The sequence below is a fragment of the Oncorhynchus mykiss genome, chromosome 12, assembly GCF_057628025.1.
Source record: "Oncorhynchus mykiss isolate SJ-2025 chromosome 12, ASM5762802v1, whole genome shotgun sequence".
In the NCBI taxonomy this organism is placed as follows: domain Eukaryota; kingdom Metazoa; phylum Chordata; class Actinopteri; order Salmoniformes; family Salmonidae; genus Oncorhynchus; species Oncorhynchus mykiss.
Window position 1 is genome coordinate 67221990 of NC_143033.1, and position 21689 is coordinate 67243678.

The window sequence follows — 21689 nt, forward strand, 5'->3', positions numbered from 1 at the left end:
GGCTACACACAGTCAAACAAGTAGACCTACAGTATGTTCTACATTGTTTCAGAAATTCATGAGTTTATTTTCAACAGAATCCCTGAACATAAATATAGTGAGGCCTAACCAGAAGTAAGAACCTGGAAGGTAAAACATTCTAAGGCTCTTTCTTGCATGAGAGATGAAATTAAATTTTATCACCATTATATTTCAATTATTATGACACACCCATTTTGACTGTTAGAATGAATTAAGTAAATTCATGAAATGACTAGATGGATAACAATGTACATGCAAGTCTGTATGAAGGCTCTATAGAAAGACCAGGGCATGGTGAATATTCCCTGTTGTCTCATAGCTCACAGATCACTGCACCTGTACATAGCTCATCTGTAAATAGCCCATCCAATCTATCTCATCCCCATACTGTATTTATTTATTTATCTTGCTCCTTTGCACCCCAGTATCTCTACTTGCACATTCATCTTCTGTACATTCTACCATTCCAGTGTTTAATTGCTATATTGTAATTACTTCGCCACCATGGCCTATTTATTGCCTTACCTCTCTTATCCTACCTCATTTGCACATGCTGTATATAGATTTTTCTACTGTTTTATTGACTGTATGTTTGTTTATTCCATGTGTAACTCTGTGTTGTTGTATGTGTCGAACTGCTTTGCTTTATCTTGGCCAGGTCACAGTTGCAAATGAGAACTTGTTCTCAACTAGCCTACCTGGTTAAATAAAGGTTAAAAAAAATAAAAAATACAAAAAATAGTGAGAGTACAGTACAGGTTCTACTGGCCGTTGGATGCAGTTGGATGCTGAAGTTGGATGCTGAATGTACTCTTGAACTCTCTCTCAAATAGATCCTTCAATCTTTCGCCCATCACACGGAACTCTGCATTGTCCTTCATTAAAAAAAGGCAGACACATTTGTAGAGAAAACATAATAAACAAACTAGAAATGCACTAAACAACTCATTTAGCAAAGATACATTGTTATTCATGCATTAGCACAAGTAAAGTTGACTAGCAATAATTCCAAGATTTTCATGGAGTCTTCACATTGGATACTGCAGTAGTGCAGTCTTACCCTGTTAAATGTGGCACAGTTGGTGAAGATAAGCAACACATCAGACACAAAGTGTTGCACTGTTTGGTAGAGATTCTGCTGCAGCTTCTCCACAACCCTGTCCAGCCATATAGGGGTCTTTATCACACTGGTGTAGTTTCTCACCTGGCAATGAAACACACAGATGGAGATATATGTTAACTTTGACACACACACACACACACACACACACACACACACACACACACACACACACACACACACACACACACACACACAGATGCACACAGACAGACACAGATGCACACAGACAGACATGCACACACAGAGAGAGAACCAAGCAAACATACATGGATGCAAGGATCTTTCACAAAGATGTGGTCCTCATCTGCATGGTAGAGACACAGCAGGAGGTACTGGCATTCCTGTCAGAGTAAACACACCATTATGTGACTGATCAAAGACTGTTTACATTTTAAGTCTGAATAATTATTTAATGTCAAGTATATAGTGATGTTTATAATGGACAGACAGACCGATAGGTCGATTGATTGAAGGCAATTTGCCCAATGGTAGATGTCATTCATTCAGGCCCCTCACCAGTGGGTGGTCAGAGATTCGGCAGGTCAAGGCTTCCTGGTAGGTCATTTGTGTGGGGTAACTCCACGACTGACTGGCCCTCAGTACACAGAATGTACACAACCACGGACGATCATCCCTGTGATTACACACACACACACACACACACACACACACACACAACATTTCAATAGTGCACAAATAATCTGACAGCTAAGTTTACCAACACAGAAGAAACATACTTTCTCTTGTATCAATCTCTGTCTCTCATCAACCCTCAACTCTTCTCACCCCAGCATAGCGTCATCCACATTAGGAAGATGACATCTCTGATGGAAGGAGCGAGGACACTCATCACAGCATATCAAGCTACCCTGGCTTCTACAGATGAAGCAGTCGTCATCGTTATCCTGATCATGATGCCAAGACAGAGAGGAGAGGAAGGTGAGAAGGAAATGGTTAACAATCAAGCACCAACTGTCTGTTTGTGTGTTAACGAATATCGTGCATATTGGTTTCTCACACTCTTGGGTGTAAAACAAGGAGACTCCGGATCAAAGACTCTGTTTGCTATGTTTTATTAATGATTTGGTGTGTCGTGTCTTTGGCTATGCCGGATTAAGTGATATGACATGCTATTCTAATTAATATTACCTGATTGAGCTAATCATGTAAATGTAATTAACTAGAGTCGGGCACTACAAAATGATATTTACAGAGCTCTTATCTTCCGAATAAACTCTTAAAGACCTAGTAATATTTTACATCAATAGCAGTCAATATTAATCGTCATCTTAATTCAGTCTCATCTGAAAGTTGTAAATTCTTAGTTACCTGCACGAACCCTGGCTAACAAGTTGAATCAGCAATACAAAATTGGGTTTAATTATTTATTTACTAAATACCTAACTAATCACACAGAATTACACATACACATATTTAAGTCATAACTTGATTACAAATTACGTCATAAAGGAAAACGTCCCTAGCGGGCGGAACAGATATGACAGCTGGTTACACAAAAGAAAAGGGGCTGGGTTTGAGTGAAAGAGCGAGAAGACTGAGGAACAAAGGGTGAAGCTGTGCTATTGTAAATACAGTATCTTATGCATTCTAAATTACCTCTCATTTGGAAGAGGAAAATGCAATAAATATTTACTCTGAGCTGCGCTTCGGTAGATGGAAGGCCATGTTGCCCAACCAAGTTCTTTGTCCCCTGAAGAATGTCTCTGCTGGTAAATTGAATACGTTGTAGTAACGTCGTTGTGTGGTAGACGGGATGCTCTGTCTGTTCCTTCCTAACCCTCGTTTGCAGCGGCTGTTGCTAACTCAACGGCTAGGAGGTATCATTTCTGTAGTGATTAAGAGTTCATACCATTCGCAACCAAAGCTCACGCTGATGTTGGCTTCTTTCTGTAGTTATTATCTGAACCATTCTGACATCGGACCGTCGTCCTCGGAAAAGGAGGTTATATTGTTGTCAAGGGCTTATATAGGAAGGGAGAGGAGGGCGTGTTTGAAAAGTTTTATAGCCCATGTCCCTTCACAGGGGCGGGCCACTGATTTAGCAGAGCCCCCTACCTTATGAAAACCCAAATCTCACATTTTAGAAGCTAAAATCACATTTCATCGCATCACGAAACATTTCATATTCAAACATTTAAATTGAACAACAATTCCATGTGAATCCGATAACTCTGATGTGTAGACTTTCCACTGTAGAGTTTGTCATCTTATTATTGATGAGAATGTCTCAGATGATAACCGAACTGACATCATATTCATTAAGTACCACCGCATATGTTCAGTTCGTCGGATTACCAGAATATAGTTAATTTCCCCCCACCTTCTGATGTTCCCAGAATCTCTATGTTAACCAAGGGTTTTGCAAATGTAACATCAGTAGGGTAGAGAGAGGAAAAAGGGGGGAAGAGGTATTTATGACTGTCATAAACCTACCCCCAGGCCAACGTCATGACAGGTGAAATAAATTAAAACAGTTCAATATTGGAGGAAGATACAATGCATTCTGAAAGTATTCAGAACCCTTGACTTTTTCCAGATTTTGTTAAGTTACAGCCTTATTAAACTGCCTGGTTTCCTCCAGACGTGACGATTGGTATTCAGGCCAAAGAGTTCAATATTGGTTTCATCAGACCAGAGAATCTTGTTTCTCATGGTCTGAGTTCTTTAAGTGCCCTTTGGCAAACTCCAAGCGGGTTGTTATGCGCCTTTTACTGAGGAGTGGCTTCCATCTGATTGGTGGAGTGCCTGATTGGTGGAGTACTTCAGAGATGGTTGTCCTTTTGGAAGGTTCTCCCATTTTCCACAGAGGACCTCTTGAGCTCTGTCAGAGTGTCCATCGGGTTCCTGGGCACCTCCCTGACGAGGCCCACCACCCCCGATTGCTCAATTTGGCAAGGCAGACCAGCTCTAGGAAGAGTCTTAGTGGTTCCAAACTTCTTCCATTTTTAGAGTGATGGAGGCCACTGTGTTATTGGGAACATTCTATGCTGTCCATAGAGCTCCTGCAATTCCTTCAACCTCACTGTCAACTGTGGGACCTTATTAAGACAGGTGTGTGCCTTTCCAAATCATGTCCAATCAATTGAATTTACCACAGGTGGAATCCAATCAATTTGTAGAAACATCTCAAGGATGATCAATGGAAACAGGATGCACCTTAGCTCAATATTGAGTCTCATAGGAAAGGGTCTGAATACTTATGTAAATAAGGTATCTGTTTTTAGTTTTTTCTAAATTTGCAAACATTTTTAAAATACTGTTTTCAATTTGTCATTACGGGGTAGATTGATGAGAAAAAAAATATTGAAGCAATTTTAGAATAAGGCTGAAACGTAACAAAATGTGGAAAAAGTCAACTTTCCCTCAATCCGGACTAATCTCCCAGTCCCTGCCGCTGAACAACATCCCTACAGCATGATGCTGCCTCCACCATGCTTCACCGTAGGAATGGTGCACGGTTTCCTCCATACATGATGCTTGGCATTCAGGCATTCATCATACCAGAGAATCTTGTTTCCCGTGGTCTAAGAGTCCTTTAGGTGCCTTTTGGAAAACTCCAAGTGGGCTGTCATGTGCTTTTTACTGAGGATTGTCTTCCGTCTAGCCACTCTACCGTAAAGGCCTGATTGGTGGAGTGCTGCAGAGAAGGCTTCCATTTAGGAATGATGGAGGCCACTGCCTCCTTGGGGACCTTAAATGCAACAGAAATGTTATTGTACCCTTCCCCAGATCTGTGCTGACACAATCCTGTCTCTGAGCTCTACGGACAATTCCTTCAACCTCATGGCTTGGTTTTTGCTCTAACATGCACTATTCAACTGCGGGACCTTATATATAGACAGGTGTGTGCCTTTCCAAATCATGTCCAATCAATTGAATTTACCACAGGTGGAATCCAATCAATTTGTAGAAACATCTCAAGGATGATCAATGGAAACAGGATGCACCTTAGCTCAATATTGAGTCTCATAGGAAAGGGTCTGAATACTTATGTAAATAAGGTATCTGTTTTTAGTTTTTTCTAAATTTGCAAACATTTTTAAAATACTGTTTTCAATTTGTCATTACGGGGTAGATTGATGAGAAAAAAAATATTGAAGCAATTTTAGAATAAGGCTGAAACGTAACAAAATGTGGAAAAAGTCAACAGGTCTGAATTCTTTCCGAATGCACCCTATGATGATGAAATGCTGATGATATTATTTTAATGGCAGAAACTGAACAAGACCTGCGGAAAATGTTATTATGTGCAGTCAATTGGTGCAAAAATATTGAGAATCATGATTTGTTGTGGTGATGAAATTATTGAGTTTAGTAGCAATTATATTGATGAACATATGACCTTCCTATATGGCACATCTGCTCTGGCTGACTCAGCAAGTAGAGTTCTTGGGGGAGTTATAGGAAAAACCAAAATACAGAGATATTGTATTTGCCACATATTCCAAACTTTATCAGACGTGTGTGTCCTGTTCTGGACTGTTCAGCAGGAGTGTGAGTTGCTAAGAGGTATCTCAAAGCAGTATGTTATTTTCTAAGTGTCCACAACTTTGCACTGGCATTAACCTGGACATGGGCTGGGATCCCTGTGAGGTGAGATGGAAGGCGTGCATAGTGAGACTTTGGAATAGACTGTTGGATATGCCTTTTGCCAGGAAAGTTTTCAATGGGATCTGTTCACAGGAGGAGCCTGGGCAACCAAAATGTCAAACCTTTTCCAGCAGTCTGACTTAACATTTGCACAAAAACCAAATTAAGGGAGACAGACACTATTAAAAAACAACTGTCGACGTAATATGAAAATAAATGGGTGGGGGAGATGATTCATAAACCCAAATTGAGAACCCTTTGTTTGATTAAGGGTGAATTTGTGTGTGAGAGATACAGTATATTATGTACAACCTACTTAAAGCAAGAGATTGTTATGTGTAAGATCAGGGATATTGCCCGTGCGTATTGAAACAGGTCAGGATAATGGTAAAATGGATGAGGAAAAACTATGTAACTATTGTGACCTCGAAGAAATAAAGAATAACATTAATTTTATCATCCATTGCACTTTCTACCACGATATATATACACTTGTCCTTATTTCAGGAACCCACCAGATTTACCCTGGCAATATGTGGCTGAGTGATGAGGAGAAACTTAAATGTTTTTTGTACTTTGTGTATTTCTGTTCTCTGAAATTTTTTGTTAAGCTTGGAATAAAAGAAAAATGGGCAACCTAGAATTAAATTCAAAAAGTATTTAGTTTTTATATAGCAAAGTGCACATCTGTCTATAGATATTGTAGGCCTCTCACATTTGAATCTTCTCTTTGCGCGAGATCAGGTTGAAACACCTTCTGTAGAATTTTTCTGTATTTATTTTTTATTATTTTTACTGTTCTAGGGTTATTATTATTATTGCTTGAAAAACCTTATCTACTATTATGTACTGATTTATTTTTCATTATTTATACAGTGCACACTGCGCAGAACACCAGAAGAATTATCACTGAATTATCACTGTGAATCATTGTAATGCTTGTTTATGTGTCAATTAATCCCGTAAGGGATGGGTTGCCAACTGATGATTTGACATGAAAATGTCATTCATTCATTCATTCATTCCCTATACAGTGATGTTAAGAAACATCTTGGAATTTCATTATTACAACTGAAGCATTTGTTTAACCAATGTGATTGGCTGATTGGTAAGTGGGTGCCATCATGTTCCTGAGGATCGAGGCGGAAGCTTACCCTGTCTTTGGCTGTGGAGCTGCACAGCTTGCACTTACACAGGAGAGAGTGGATGACCAAGATCTTACTCTGAAAATGAGAAACAAACAAAGACCTTTTTTTAATTATTTCTTTTTACCCCCTTTTTTCTCCCCAATTTCATAGTATCCAATTATTAGTAGTTACTATCTTGTCTCATCGCTACAACTCCCGTACGGGCTCGGGAGAGACCAAGGTCGAAAGCCATGCGTCCTCCGAAACACAACCCAACCAAGCCGCACTGCTTCTTAACACAGTGCCCATTCAACCCGGAAGCCAGCCGCACCAATGTGTCGGAGGAAACACCGTGCACCTGGCGACCTTGGTTAGCGTGCACTGCACCTGGCCCCCCAACAGGAGTCGCTGGTGCGCGATGATACAAGGATATCCCTACCGGCCAAACCCTCCCTAACCCGGACGACGCTAGGCCAATTGTGCGTCGCCCCCCCTTTTTGAAGAAGGGAAATGTTTTCAACACTTAAAGATCAGTCAGACTATCTTAAGCCATTCCTTGTACAGTAGGTTGGTAAGTGCCAAACACACATTATTTCCCCCTCATCTTTCTTCCTCTCTTTCTCTCTGTTCTCTTTCCCTCTGTACCTTGATGAGGACGCTGAGTGGTTTCCCGTCCCACTGGATGTCTTTCTTCCAGGAGGGATCTTCCAGAGCTGACTCCCCCTTCACAAACTCCACCGGGGTCATCCAGCGCAGCTCCGTACGGATGCTCTTTCCACACAACCCTGGGGCAACAGAGAAGATAGGGACAGGACAAACTCAAATGAATCCAATATGGGTCACTACAGCTGACCAGAGTGACATAGGGCTATGGTAAAAGAACCTGTAGTGTATTATCGATAATATTACGGTTATTTTTGTGGGGACATTCAGTACAAGTGCCGGTTTTAGTCAGTCAGCACATTTTTGACCATAGTCGCTGTACAGACAGACAATGAGCAAATACAGAGCAGAGAGCAACATATGACAACTAACACTTAGTGCGAAGACAGAAAGAGCAATGACACAAAAGGCAACCAAACAAAATACAGAAAATTAACAAACAATATCTACACGCCTCACAAACTACAGACAACATGGAAAGTGGCTATATACAGCTAATTTCACGTGTTCACACATCTGATTTTCCTTTAGCCATGTCTTTAGGTTACAGTATGTATGGCGCAGTTACGTGTGTCTGAAGGCAGAGTGTTACAGACATGGGAAGCTCTCACAGCTGTAGGATTTTCTTATTTTTTATTAAACCTTGAAATAATAAAATATGTACCTGATGCAAACCGATCCTTATGTAGCATCCCATTGATGTCTCCACAGGTGACTTTGAAGACAGACTTTTTCACAGCACCATGGCTGCCTCCTTTCCTGCTCCCTCCTTCAGCAGTGTATGCCTGCTCTTCTCTCTCTCCTTCCTCTCTTTCCTGCTCTGCTTCTTCCGCTACCTCGTCCTCCTCATCATCATCCTCCTCAGATTCTGAAGTAAAGATAAACAAAAAGGTTTAGGGAAAGATGGTTGACTATAGTTGACGATGCATTCGGAAAGTATTCAGACCCCTTCACTTGATCTGCATTTTGTTACTTTGCAGCCTTATTCTAAAATGTATTAAATCAGTTTTTTTCCTCATCAATCTACACACAAAACCCCATAATGACAAAGAAAAAACTGGTTTTCAGAAATGTTTGCTAATTTATTACAAATAAAAACAGCAATACCTTATTTACATAAGTACTCAGACCCTTTCCTATGAGCCTCAATATTAAGATAAGGTGCATCCTGTTTCCATTGATCATCTTTGAGATGTTTCTACAACTTGATTGGATTCCACCTGTGGTAAATTCAATTGATTGTACATGATTTGGAAATGCACACACCTGTCTATATATAAGGTCCCACAGTTGAATAGTGCATGTTAGAGCAAAAACCAAGCCATGAGGTTGAAGGAATTGTCCGTAGAGCTCAGAGACAGGATTGTGTCAGCACAGATCTGGGGAAGGGTACAATAACATTTCTGTTGCATTTAAGGTCCCCAAGGAGGCAGTGGCCTCCATCATTCTTAAATGGAGGCCTTCTCTGCAGCACTCCACCAATCAGGCCTTTACGGTAGAGTGGCTAGACGGAAGACAATCCTCAGTAAAAAGCACATGACAGCCCACTTGGAGTTTTCCAAAAGGCACCTAAATGACTCTTAGACCACGAGAAACAAGATTCTCTGGTATGATGAATGCCTGAATGCCAAGCATCATGTATGGAGGAAACCGGGCACCATCCCTACGGTGAAGCATGGTGGAGGCAGCATCATGCTGTAGGGATGTTTTTCAGCGGCAGGGACTGGGAGATTAGTCCGGATTGAGGGAAAGATGAACAGAGGAAAGTACAGAGAGATCCTTGATGAAAACCTGCTCCAGAGCGCTAAGGACATCCTTGTATATTTATGTAGAAAACACAGTTTCTGTTCAAATCTAAATGTACAAAAATAAAAAGGCAGAAGGTGTTGGCGAGGATGGGTACAGGGCGAAGGTTCACATTCCAACAAGATAACAACCCAAAGCACACAGCCAAGACGATGCAGGAGTGGCTTCGGGACAAGTCTCTTAATGTCCTTCAGTGGCCCAGCCAGAGGCCCGGACTTGAACCCGATCAAACATCTCTGGAGAGACCTGAAAATAGCTGTGCAGAGACACTCCCCATCCAACCTGACAGAGCTTGAGAGGATCTGTAGAGAAGAATTGGAGAAACTCCCCAAATATAGGTGTGCCAAGCTTGTAGCATCATACCCAAGAAGACTTGAGGCTGTAGATGCTTCAATATAGTACTGAGTAAAGGGTCTGAATACTTATGTAAATGTGAAATTTCAGATTTTAATTTTTTAAGAAATTTGTAAGAGTTTCTGCTTTGTCATTATGGGGTATTGTGAGTAAATCAAATCAAATCAAATCAAATTTATTTATATAGCCCTTCGTACATCAGCTGATATCTCAAAGTGCTGTACAGAAACCCAGCCTAAAACCCCAAACAGCAAGCAATGCAGGTGTAGAAGCACGGTGGCTAGGAAAAACTCCCTAGAAAGGCCAAAACCTAGGAAGAAACCTAGAGAGGAACCAGGCTATGTGGGGTGGCCAGTCCTCTTCTGGCTGTGCCGGGTGGAGATTATAACAAAACATGGTCAAGATGTTCAAATGTTCATAAATGACCAGCATGGTCGAATAATAATAAGGCAGAATAGTTGAAACTGGAGCAGCAGCACAGTCAGGTGGACTGGGGACAGCAAGGAGTCATCATGTCAGGTATTCCTGGGGCATGGTCCTATGGCTCAGGTCCTCCGAGAGAGAGAAAGAAAGAGAGTAGATTGATGAGGGATTATTTTTTTTCATCCATTAAGAATAAATCAAATCAAACCGTATTTGTCACATGCGCCGAATAAAACCAATGTATACCTTACTGTGAAATGCTTACTTACAAGCCCTTAACTCTTCTTGAACTGCAATGTTGTTTAAGAAAACATTTACCAAATAAAATTAAGTTAAAAAAAAAGAATTACACAACATAACAATAACGAGGCTATATACAGGGGGTACCGGTACTGAGTCAGTGTGCGGGGGTACAGGTTAGTTGAGGTAATTTGTATATGTAGGTAGGGGTGAAGTGACTATGCATAGATAATAAATAGTGAGTAGTAGCAGTATACAAAACAAATGGACACCAAGGAACTTGAAACGCTCGACCGCTCCACTACAGCCCCGTCATGTTAATGGGGGCCTGTTTGGCCCACCTTTTCCTGTAGTCCACGATCAGTTCCTTTGTCTTGTTCACATTGAGGGAGAGGTTGTTGTCCTGGTACCACACTGCCAGTTCTCTGACCTCCTCCCTATAGGCTGTGTCATCATTGTCGTGATCAGGCCTACCACTGTTGTGTCGTCAGCAAACTTAATGACGTTGTTGGAATCGTGTTTGGCCATGCAGTCTGGGGTGAACAGGGAGTACAGTAGGGGACTAAGTACACACCCCTGAGAGGCCTCAGTGCTGAGGATCAGTGTGGCAGACGTGTTGTTGCCTACACTTACCACCTGGGGGTGGCCCGTCAGGAAGTCCAGGATCCAGTTGCAGAGGGGGTGTTTAGTCCCAGGGCCCTTAGCTTAGTGATGAGCTTTGTGGGCCTAGAGTGTCTGGGAGGATGCTGTTGATGTGAGCCATGACCAGTCTTTCAAAGCACTTCATGGCTACCGATGTGAGTGCTATGGGGCAGTAATAATTTAGGCAGGTTACCTTCGCTTCCTTCGTTACCTTCGCACAGGCACTACGGTGGTCTGCTTGTAGGTATAACAGACTCAGTCTGAGGTTGAAAATGCCAGTTGGTCCGTGCATGCTTTGAGTTCACATCCTGGTAATCCGTCTGGCCCCGCGGCTTTGTGAATGTTGACCTGTTTAAAGGTCTTGCTCACATCGGCTACTGACAGCGCTATCACACAGTCATCCAGAACAGCTGGTGCTTTTGTGCATGCTTCAGTGTTGTTTGCCTTGAAGTGAGCATAAATGGCATTTTGCTTGTCTGGTAGGCTCGTGTCACTGGGCAGCTCGCGTCTGGGTTTCCCTTTGTAGTCCGTAATAGTTTCCAAGCCATGCCACATCTGACGAGCGTCAGAGCCGGTGTAGTAGGATTCAATCTTAATCCTGTATGGTCGCTTTGCTTGTTTGATGGTTTGTCTGGTTAGCCAATGACTGAGGTGGTATACTCCTCAATGCCAGTGGATGAATCCCGGAACATATTCCAGTCTGTGTTAGCAAAACTGTCCTGTAGCGTAGCATCCGTGTCATCTGACCACTTCCGTATTGAGAGTGTCACTGGTATTTCCTCCTTTTCATTTTTGCTTGTAAGCAGGAACCAGGAGGATATAATTATGGTCAGATTTGCCAAACGGAGGGCGGGGGATTGCTTTGTATTCATCTCTGTGTGTGGAGTAAAGGGGGTCTAGAGTTTTTTTCCCTCTGGTTGCACATGTGACATGCTGGTAAAGATTTGGTAAAACTGTTTTAAGTTTGCCTGCATTAAAGTCCCCGGCCACTAGGAGCGCCGCTTCTGGATGAGCATTTTCTTGTTTGCTTATGGCCTTATAGAGTTGGTTGAGTGTGGTCTTAGTGCTAGCATCGGTCTGTGGTGGTAAATAGACAGCTACGAATAATATAGATGAGAACTCTCTTGGTAAATAGTGTGGTCTACAGCTTATCATCAGGTACTCTACCTCAGGCGAGCAATACCTCGATACTTCTTTAATATTAGACATTGCGCACCGGCTGTTATTGACAAAAAGACACACCCCCAAACCCCTCGCCTTACCAGACATAGCTTCTTCTCTGTTCTGCCGGTGCATGGAAAATCCCGCCAATTCTATATTATCTGTGTCGTCGTTCAGCCACGACTCGGTGAAACATAAGATATTACAGTTTTAATGCTGTAACGTTGCAAAATGTGGAAAAAGTCAAGGGGTCTGAATACTTTCCAAATGCACTGTAAGTGTGAAGGGTTAGGCCTGCGTTATTCACAAAATGTTATAACATCAAAAAATACAGTTAGAGAGACAACACCATCCCCTTTACCAGATAGTCATGTCTAAAGGATTCAGAAAGATTTAATTAAGTTGTTATTGGTGTACATACGTGTGATTGAGCCCAAATATTGGTTGGAGGGAAACAGTGCTCTCTAGATAGGAGAAAAGGAACAGACCAGTTTTACATATATCAGTCCCATAATAGACTCTTTGTCTAATATGGTAAGAACATGTACAACGAAAATTCAATTTATCCCCGTATAAACATCACAATATCAACGGCTAAGGCTAAGCTGTTGTCAAGTTTAGATGTTGCAATAAAACTGATTCATGACTAACATTTATAAACAACATGTATTCAGATGCTATGACGATGCAGCACTTTCTTTGCACTTTTAATGGTCCCACATCTTCATATACCCAGCATGGTATCAGGCTCTACTTAGAGAATCCGAATTGCAATGATGTGTTACCGTTCTATTCATTTGTAGGGACCTCCGAACAGTGGATGAGGAACCAGGGTGGTGATCCTGGATTACATTCAGTTGTTAAAGGCAAGGATATATTTTTTAATTCAGTTCTTACAAAGTCATTTTTACATAGAATGATGTGGGTGAACTAAGCATTTGAGGGCATTTGTACAACTAAATAGTCAAATGAAGTTTGGCTGTTAATCCAGAGGATGTGATATTTTGAAAGATTGGTCTCCTACCTGTGCACTTTTTCTTCTTTTAAAGTCTGGTGAAGTTAAATGACCTTCCTGAAGTGGGTGGGATGGTGATGGGAGGGGGTAGAGAAAGGGGGACCGACATAGATTTTTAGTGTTGAGTGACTGAATGGCATATCAGTGAAATACCTGTAGAGTTAGTTTCTTTACAGAAAAACAAAAAGGTTATAATGTAGCTATAGTTCGTTGCTCCATCTGGACCATTTTTCTGATATATGTAATGATAAACCGATATGCTGTGGTAAGAGTAGGGGAGATCGGGGTTGGTTGTCTCACGGGTTGGTTGTCACAGTGCTAATAACCAGCAACCTAAATGGAGCTGTGTAATATTTTTTAAGTTAAAATGTGTGAATTCTGGGCCTCCCGGGTGGCACAGTGGTTAAGGGCGCTGTACTGCAGCGCCAGCCGTGCCCCCGCGACCGGGAGGTCCGTGGGGCGACGCACAATTGCCCTAGCGTCGTCCGGGTTAGGGAGGGTTTGGCCGGTAGGGAAATCCTTGTCTCATCGCGCACCAGTGACTCCTGTGGCGGCCTGGGCACAGTGCGCGCTAGCCAAGGTTGCCAGGTGCATGGTGTTTCCTCCGACACATTGGTGCAGCTGGCTTCCGGGTTGGATGGCGCTGTGTTAAGAAGCAGTGCGGCTTGGTTGGGTTGTGTATCAGGGGACACATGACTTTCAACCTTCGTCTCTCCCGAGCCCGTACGGGAGTTGTAGTGATGAGACAAGATAGTAGCTACTAAACAATTGGATACCACGAAAAAGGGGTCAAATAAAAAAATATATTAAAAAAATGCGTGAATTCTTCGAAAGAACTCATCCACCTGGTCAATTCATGTCAGCATGACAAAATATTGAGGTGAATTGAATTGATGTTTACTTACTATACACCAAAGTTCCTGAGCATGTCTTTAATTATCATTAAGGGGATAGCTGGGGATGGTTGTCACTATCAACATTGCCACTGCCAGTGCACAACAAAATATATTTTGTGCTTGTGTTATAAAGAGATCCCTTTGTTGCCTCTCTCTCAAACACATATTTTTCCTGTCACATTCTTAGGGCATAAAATGCTGAATTTTGTTAGGAATATTGTTTGATCAAAGAAAGGCTATTTCTAAGAATGTGCTTGCTATATTGCTTCACTTCTTGTTACAAAAGGAATAAACTACTAACTACATCCAACCCTGTGATTGGGCTAGTTGTAAGAAGTGCAGAGTGTGTTTGATGGCTTATAAAATAGAATCAAATTATATTTTATTTACACGCTTCGTAAACAACAGGTGTAAACTAACAGTGAAATGCTTATTTACAGGTCCTTTTCCAACAATGCAGAGTTAAAGATAACGAGGTAATTGAGGTAGCTATGTACTGTAAATGGGGGTAACGTGACTAGGCAACAGGATATATAATAAACAGTAGCAGCAGCGTATGTGTGTGTGTGTGTGTGTGTGTGTGTGTGTGTGTGTGTGTGTGTGTGTGTGTGTGGCGTCAGTATGCATGTGTGTACATGTTAAGTGTGTGTGGGGTGTTAGGGATTTACATGGGTAACCGGGATCCCTGACTGACCCAGCAACACTCTTCATATTTCCCCCAAAAAATGAAGTGACATTTTCCCCCAATGTCAGCACTAATGCAATTCCACAAAATAGACAACATGAGCCGCATCAGATTAGCAAAACATAAAATATTACAATATCCTAACTGGTTGTCGCATGGAAGCCTTCAGCATAGCGTATTTACTTCACACAAAGTCGGTATTAATTCAAAGCACACGCATAATTGATATTGCCGGACTGCACATGCAGTTAATAAAACCTACAGGAAACCCCTACAGTATAGCCTATAAAACAGGGCTCCCCAACTGGCGGCCTGCGGGCTGAATTTGGCCCGCTGGTGGTTTTATTTGGCCCACCAAGTTTTCTGAGCACCAGTTGTTGAATTTTTATTGTTGGACATAAAAAACTGTAACAACACCAGGAAATCAGCTCCAAGTGATTTTACATTTGGGAAATCTGTTCCTAAGTATTTCCACGCATAATAGAGACACACGTGGCCACCTTTCTGTGTTATATTTGATGAAAATTTTATATATATTTAAATGCAATGTATCCATGTCTGGTTGAATTGTGTTTTTAAATGGTCAAATAAATCAAATCAAAATATATGCTGTACCTGGATCAGTTCTCCCAGAGTGGTGCCGCTACAGCGGATACTGTACTTCCACTTCTTACTGCTCTTCTTCCCCCCAAATTCCTCAAAGCCACTTGGGGTGAACCAGCGACCCTGGACCACAATGCACTTCTCCCCTGAGACAGACCATTGAGGAAGTCAAATTGACTGTAGTACACGTGCCTGACTGTGTCTCCTGCACATCACACTACTGTGTTAACCCACTAAAACCTATGAATTAGATCTGGGCCCGTATCCACAAAGGGTCTCAGAGTAGAACATTTATTGTAAGTGCTGATGGGTAAACATAAAAGCTATGCATTTAGTCATAAAAGTCACACCTTGTCGACAGATATTTTGTTCACCTCATAAACTGTCCTAACCAGTTAAGGGTTATCAGCAGGTGTCTTGATAATAGAAAAATGCAGCAATCTGTGGTTCCTGCCCCACATGCAATTACTTTGGAGTTGTTAAAATAATGTTTTAATATTTCTATATGATCAATCCATAAATATTCTAGACCTACTGTACATGTAACAGTATGAGACCTATTTCACGACTATATGCCTAAATACTTATAACCACTAGGCTAATAAATAAACACATTTTTCTTTTAGATGATTTAATTACCTACATCATGTTATTTCAAGTTATCAATTTGGAATGCAATATTACTTTGTAAAAAAATATGTCTAAATTGGGCATGCCTATAAATTGAGTAATTGAAGGCATCTAGGATTTATGCTGAAATGATAGACCTTTCAAACGTATGCAACGTTGTATGCAGTATTATCAGCAAGTGACTTGATGCCTCCTTTGGCAGAGAGATTCAGAGTTGTTAAATGTGAGTGACAAGTGTGTTGATATAAAGGTAATCTTGTAAAAAAAATCCACTTTTAGAAACCATCATAATAAAAAAAAAAGTTATGCATGCCAACATATTACAGTAGGAAAAGTTATCGTGCCAGGTGAAAATTACATCAAACTTTTTACCATTGCAACATTTTTGATGTAGGCTACAGTCAGATTCGCCCTGGTTGCCTGAAGCGTGTTACCTACAGTATGGAGTTGACAACTGGCAATGCTTCATCGCGATTGGTTATTCCCCATCATTTGCAACAATGTCAATGAGAGTCATCACTATCTGTCCTTTGCGGTACCTCAAACTGTTGTGATTACGCGCTGAGATAAACTTTTATGAGTTGATTTTAATCCTGACTCTGAATTTGTCTGGGAAGTATCTTACGACATTCTAAAACCTACTGTGAGTTGTCTTTTTGTTGTCTTAAAACTTGTTTTAACAGGATCCCTAGGAACTTTTCTGAGATGCTTTGTGGATATGGGCTCTGGCCTCTGGGTTGGAGAAATGTAACCACTCTCAAATTCATAAAATCGACTATGGATGCAAAGACTGAACATCCATACTATTAATATTCTAGTTTTAACCATGTTTTGAGGGTATATAGTGTGTGTTTACATTTACTTTGTTAACAAACACTGGAGTTAAACAAGCTTATATTTTGTTCTAATGGGGTAAGTCAGTTAAACTAAACTCACAAGATATTTCTAAGTTATATTCTTCAAGAATCAATAGATACATGTCATAAATGTCCAAAAACCAATGTAGCAACTGCAGATTGCCCCTTTAAGGTCTCAGGCACGGTTATTGGGACCGAACCACATCCACCGTTACACAGAAACACAGAGAATCACATCACAAGTACATTGTTACGACCTACCTTTGGCCAGCTTGTTCCTGATGAGAATGCCTTCTTTGTCCCCACAGGTGACTGGGAGCTGGGTCTTGTGGATGGGCAAGGTCCAGATGTCATCTTTCTCCCCCTTCCTGGAAGCAAAACCTGCATGGGGACACATTCCAGACAAACATTAAGATGTGACTTGAAATTTAAAATTAAAATATTTTACCCCCTAAAAAAGGTTACAGAGGGAGTTTAGACTTTCTGACTCAAGTCCTCCTCTTTCCCAGAAGGCAGCATGAATCGTGGGACTCACAGTTGGTCGGACTCTGAACTTTCCTCTTCTGACTGGGGTTGGACTGGGTGGATGTGCTGGGCTGCTCCTCCTCAGCACTCTCACTTCTCTCTTTCTCTTTACTATTTTTCCTTGTTTTCACCTCCTCCTCCTCTTCCTCATCCTCCTCTTCTCCTTCAGCTGAAGCCTTCTTTTTATCCTCCTCGTCCTTCTCCACCTTCTTTGGCAGTTTCTCATAGAATGTGAACGACCCTGCATGGGATTGGAGGCTAAATTTAGCAAACCATACAACCTAAATCATTTACAACTAATTATAGTATATTATAATATCAATTTGACAGGGCATTGAACCTCAACTTCTAAGTCTCCACCATTGTGGCTACATTTATAATAAACTAGGAATTATAATTATATACTGATATTAACTTATACAAACGAATGCCATAATAATACAATAATAAGAGTGAAGGCTCCAGAACTGACCGTCCAGCAGGCGGTTTCGGAGCAGGCGTAACGTGGGGTACTGCTGCAGGAGGTGGTCCCTGAACACACAGTTCCAGAACACCTTGATGCTGTTGGGCCTCTCTGCCTCCACCCAGTCCAACACCTGGTACACACCCTTCTCCCTCACCTCCTTACGCCTCATCCGAATCAGCTTCTGCAAGAGGGGTCAAATACAAAACTATGGTCCAATTTGTGGGGGTTGTCAAATTAAGGCTGGAGTGGAGTGATAGACTTGATTCTCTAGCAACCACCATCTCAAATCAATTCATGTGACAGACAGGAATTTATGGACACACATCAGGCATTATGAATCAATGATCATCAACTCCAATTTCCACTGATACAATAACATTCTGAGACCTGTTACCAGCTAGCAATAGGACAGTAACTGGTGTTAATTTGACCAAATAAATTCTGTAGATTACAATTTTTTTGTTACACAGTTTAATCTGGGTTTATTCAGTAGAGTAAAGTATAGTACAATACAGTATAGTTTACTTCAGTAGAGTACAGTAACATATAGTAGAGTTAAATACATTAGAGTACAGTTGTTTAATTCAGTAGAGTAGATTAGTACATTAGACTGTGCTCTACTGTATTGAACTATACTTTACTTTTATTTACTGTGCTGTACAAACCTGTGAAACATAGATGTCTATGATTTCTCAACCATAAACATCTGTCAATGTTTGGGCCAAATCCCAACCGGACCAAATCTGAACCAATTATAGCCAATTTTATTTTACCTTTATTTAACTAGGCAAGTCAGTTGAGAACAAATTCGACTAGATGTCTGAAGATGTTAAAATCAAGGCCAGTATAGACCGGACCAACCAAACATTGACGTCCTTGATTGGTTCCGATTTGGTCCAGTCCAGTGAATGGGCGGGTGTGTGAATAGAAATTTAGCAGTCCAGTCTACTGCTCTCACCTTGTACATTTCTTCCGGAATGAGGTTGTGGTCTCGGAGCTGGTTAAGAAATGTGTGTGGTTGCTCCATGCACGACATCTCAGTCCTACTACAGCGGAAAAACCGCAGTAACTCCTCATCGGTCAGAAAATCCAACGGGTCCATTGGCGCAGATGCAACTGCAACTCTTCAATACAGTTTTCTTTGTCGAAAAAAATCTAATATTTACCAGGTCACTGAATATTATTAATAGTTTAATAATGAACGATCCGGTTCATATTGGGTGGCATATATATACACTGATAAATTAACGTTTGATTGACATTATGTAGTCTATTTACATTTCAATACAGGCCCCGGGCGGATTGATTCATTCAGACGAATGCACATACCAATAGACGCGCGTTTGGAAGAAGGACGTAGAGGACGTAATGAAAACGTTTTCAACTGTAGGCCAACAAGTTGTTATTAAAGTTATTTTCGAATATAAAATAGATATCCCGCAAGCCCGGAAGTACGCTTCAAGTGATGTTTGGAAAGTGAAAGTGTTCATGTGATTTCATATGAGCCACAAGGGGAGAGGCTATAGATTTTTTTTACTCATTCTATATGTGAGGAGCTCCGTGGACCCTCCTTGTTCGGAAGTAATTTAGCCGTTGTAGCCATTGGCGGAAGGGTTGACAGGTCTCAATGAAATGTCTAGGCCAAATACCACTCAACACTGGACCACAAGGCCTGTAAGCGAGGAGTTGCCTTATTTAGTCAATAAACAATTTCCCCATAACGTTATCGAGCGAATAAAGAAGGAATATCAACATAACTTGTAACGACAGAAGAAGCAAAATACGGTTTTCCATCAAAACAATCATTCTTGAGAGCTAACTTGACTAACAAAGGAATTTAAATGTTAATTCTTCCTCATTAAACACCCCAGATCATTTTCCATCAATTAATGTCGATTTAACTGCTGTGATTGTAAATAAAACCTCATGACATGTGCATAACTATAGATACATCTGACAGGAGTTTGTTTGAGCGGTGAAAGTTGGACAGAGGATCTTGAAGTCTCTGTAAAATAAATACTTGGACAACATTTTAAAACGAATGTTAGGCAAATTTCTGGCAATTGTGACTTTATTATGTGCCAGATTTTAAGACTACAAACTGTTATAAATGGCCAATTTTCGAGATTGACTTGTCATTTCAATAGGAATAGGCAAGGCCTACTGACAAAAATCTGGGTTTATATTGTAATTAAACTTTGCCATAGGTTGGTTAGATAGATGCAGGTAGCCTACAGCCCCTGATCGGCATACAGTGCCTTGCGAAAGTATTCGGCCCCCTTGAACTTTGCGACCTTTTGCCACATTTCAGGCTTCAAACATAAAGATATAAAACTTTTTTTTTGTGAAGAATCAACAACAAGTGGGACACAATCATGAAGTGGAACGACATTTATTGGATATTTCAAACTTTTTTAACAAATCAAAAACTGAAAAATTGGGCGTGCAAAATTATTCAGCCCCTTTACTTTCAGTGCAGCAAACTCTCTCCAGAAGTTCAGTGAGGATCTCTGAATGATCCAATGTTGACCCAAATGACTAATGATGATAAATACAATCCACCTGTGTGTAATCAAGTCTCTGTATAAATGCACCTGCACTGTGTTCGTCTCAGAGGTCCGTTAAAAGCGCAGAGAGCATCATGAAGAACAAGGAACACACCAGGCAGGTCCGAGATACTGTTGTGAAGAAGTTTAAAGCCGGATTTGGATACAAAAAGATTTCCCAAGCTTTAAACATCCCAAGGAGCACTGTGCAAGCGATAATATGGAAATGGAAGGAGTATCAGACCACTGCAAATCTACCAAGACCTGGCCGTCCCTCTAAACTTTCAGCTCATACAAGGAGAAGACTGATCAGAGATGCAGCCAAGAGGCCCATGATCACTCTGGATGAACTGCAGAGATCTACAGCTGAGGTGGGAGACTCTGTCCATAGGACAACAATCAGTCATATATTGCACAAATCTGGCCTTTATGGAAGAGTGGCAAGAAGAAAGCCATTTCTTAAAGATATCCATAAAAAGTGTTGTTTAAAGTTTGCCACAAGCCACCTGGGAGACACACCAAACATGTGGAAGAAGGTGCTCTGGTCAGATGAAACCAAAATTGAACTTTTTGACAACAATGCAAAATGTTATGTTTGGCGTAAAAGCAACACAGCTCATCACCCTGAACACACCATCCCCACTGTCAAACATGGTGGTGGCAGCATCATGGTTTGGGCCTGCTTTTCTTCAGCAGGGACAGGGAAGATGGTTAAAATTGATGGGAAGATGGATGGAGCCAAATACAGGACCATTCTGGAAGAAAACCTGATGGAGTCTGCAAAAGACCTGAGACTGGGACGGAGATTTGTCTTCCAACAAGACAATGATCCAAAACATAAAGCAAAATCTACAATGGAATGGTTCAAAAATAAACATATCCAGGTGTTAGAATGGCCAAGTCAAAGTCCAGACCTGAATCCAATCGGAGAATCTGTGGAAAGAACTGAAAACTGCTGTTCACAAATGCTCTCCATCCAACCTCACTGAGATCGAGCTGTTTTGCAAGGAGGAATGGGAAAAAAGTGTCAGTCTCTCGATGTGCAAAACTGATAGAGACATACCCCAAGCGACTTACAGCTGTAATCGCAGCAAAAGGTGGCGCTACAAAGTATTAACTTAAGGGGGCTGAATAATTTTGCACGCCCAATTTTTCAGTTTTTGATTTGTTAAAAAAGTTTGAAATATCCAATAAATGTCGTTCCACTTCATGATTGTGTCCCACTTGTTGTTGATTCTTCACAAAAAAATACAGTTTTATATCTTTATGTTTGAAGCCTGAAATGTGGCAAAAGG

The 21689-nt window shown here is 41.1% G+C and overlaps 1 protein-coding gene across 2 annotated transcripts; it reads right to left on the reverse strand.

The window, feature by feature from the left end:
* Positions 1 to 36: 36 nt before the first annotated feature.
* LOC110537999 (autoimmune regulator) lies at positions 37 to 19449 on the reverse strand. Of its 2 annotated transcripts, XM_021624505.3 has the most exons (16): positions 18807 to 19449; positions 17855 to 18029; positions 17393 to 17623; positions 17119 to 17238; positions 15383 to 15516; positions 13196 to 13243; positions 12957 to 13013; positions 12593 to 12635; positions 8210 to 8413; positions 7528 to 7667; positions 6910 to 6978; positions 1931 to 2049; positions 1661 to 1778; positions 1411 to 1485; positions 1082 to 1225; positions 37 to 896 (listed from the first exon to the last, which is right to left on the reverse strand). In XM_021624505.3, exons 1-16 carry the CDS (start codon positions 18948 to 18950, stop codon positions 783 to 785), a joined length of 1935 nt encoding a protein of 644 aa, XP_021480180.3. In that variant the 5' UTR covers positions 18951 to 19449; the 3' UTR covers positions 37 to 782. The 2 variants fall into 2 exon arrangements, with proteins under 2 accessions (XP_021480180.3, XP_090049178.1); XM_090193052.1 differs by lacking the exons at positions 12593 to 12635; positions 12957 to 13013; positions 13196 to 13243; positions 15383 to 15516 and having other exon boundaries at positions 18807 to 19372.
* Positions 19450 to 21689: the final 2240 nt, after the last annotated feature.